This window comes from Aptenodytes forsteri, unplaced genomic scaffold, assembly GCF_000699145.1.
Source record: "Aptenodytes forsteri isolate BGI_AS27 unplaced genomic scaffold, ASM69914v1 Scaffold26, whole genome shotgun sequence".
Lineage (NCBI taxonomy): Eukaryota > Metazoa > Chordata > Aves > Sphenisciformes > Spheniscidae > Aptenodytes > Aptenodytes forsteri.
This window is the reverse complement of record NW_008794125.1, coordinates 1,614,533-1,615,462: the sequence shown is the minus strand read 5'-3', so window position 1 is coordinate 1,615,462 and position 930 is coordinate 1,614,533. Positions and strand designations below refer to the sequence as shown.

Sequence of the window (930 nt, the reverse complement as noted above, 5' to 3'; positions counted from 1 at the left end):
GCCGCCGGGAGAGCCTGGCCACGGCCGTTTCCCAGTCTCACCGCTCCCTCTCTCCCCCGTGATGCCACCTGGCGATGCCACCCTGTGATGCTGACGTGCCACGGTGTCCCTGCAGAGTACAGGGTAGGGGGGTGGCAGGGGGGGGACCCGGCCCCTTCCCCAGCACCTGGCGTGGCTGGGGAGGGGGCACTGGGGTGGGTGTCCTCTGGGGGTGGGTGTCACTGGGGGTCAGCATCTTTAGGGGTGGGTGTCCCTTGGGTCTGGGCATCCCTCGGGGTGGGCATCCCTTGGGGCTGGGCGTCCCTTGGGGTTCAGTGTCCTTGGGGCTTGGTGTCCCTTGGGGCTGGGCATCCCTTGGGGTTCAGTGTCCTGGGGGCTGAGTGTCCCTTGGGGCTGGGCGTCCCTTGGGGATGGGCATCCCTCGGGGTGGGCATCCCTCAGAGTGAGTGTCCTTGGGGATTGGACAGCCCTTGGGGCTCAGCATCCTTGGGGCTGGGCGTCCTTTTGGGGTGGGCATCCTTGGGAGTGGGCGTCCCTTGGGATGGGCATCCCTCGGGGCCAGCTGACGGCCGTTCCCCGCAGTGCTCCTTCCTGCCCAAGTTCTCCATCTACATCGAGACCAAGTACGAGGACAACTGCGGGGACAGCGAGAACGTGAGTCTGCGCTGCAGCTGAGACCCGGCAAACTCATCGCGGGGGACGCGCGCGCGCGCGCGCACGCAGCCAGCGCCTCTCACCCTCCCTCCCCTCCCCAGATCTTCCGCAGCGATAAAATCCTGGGTGACCACGAGGTCTCCTTCCTGGACATCGCCTTCGACGAGATCCCCGAGCGTTACTACCGCAGCCTGGAGGTAGCACGGGCGGGGGGATAGGGGAAGCTCCCCGGGGCCACCCCCTTGTCCCCCATCCCCGGGGAGGGCTCACGGCCCT

General features: G+C 67.8%; 1 protein-coding gene across 1 annotated transcript in view; it reads left to right on the top strand.

The window, feature by feature from the left end:
- LOC103898238 (cytoplasmic phosphatidylinositol transfer protein 1) overlaps positions 1 to 930 on the top strand; it is a 5,293-nt gene that overhangs the window by 3,283 nt on the left and 1,080 nt on the right. The window contains exons 4-6 of the mRNA XM_009278468.1: positions 116 to 123; positions 583 to 654; positions 756 to 851. Of these exons, the coding sequence (XP_009276743.1) occupies positions 116 to 123; positions 583 to 654; positions 756 to 851 (176 nt within the window). The remainder of the gene's footprint in view (positions 1 to 115; positions 124 to 582; positions 655 to 755; positions 852 to 930) is intronic.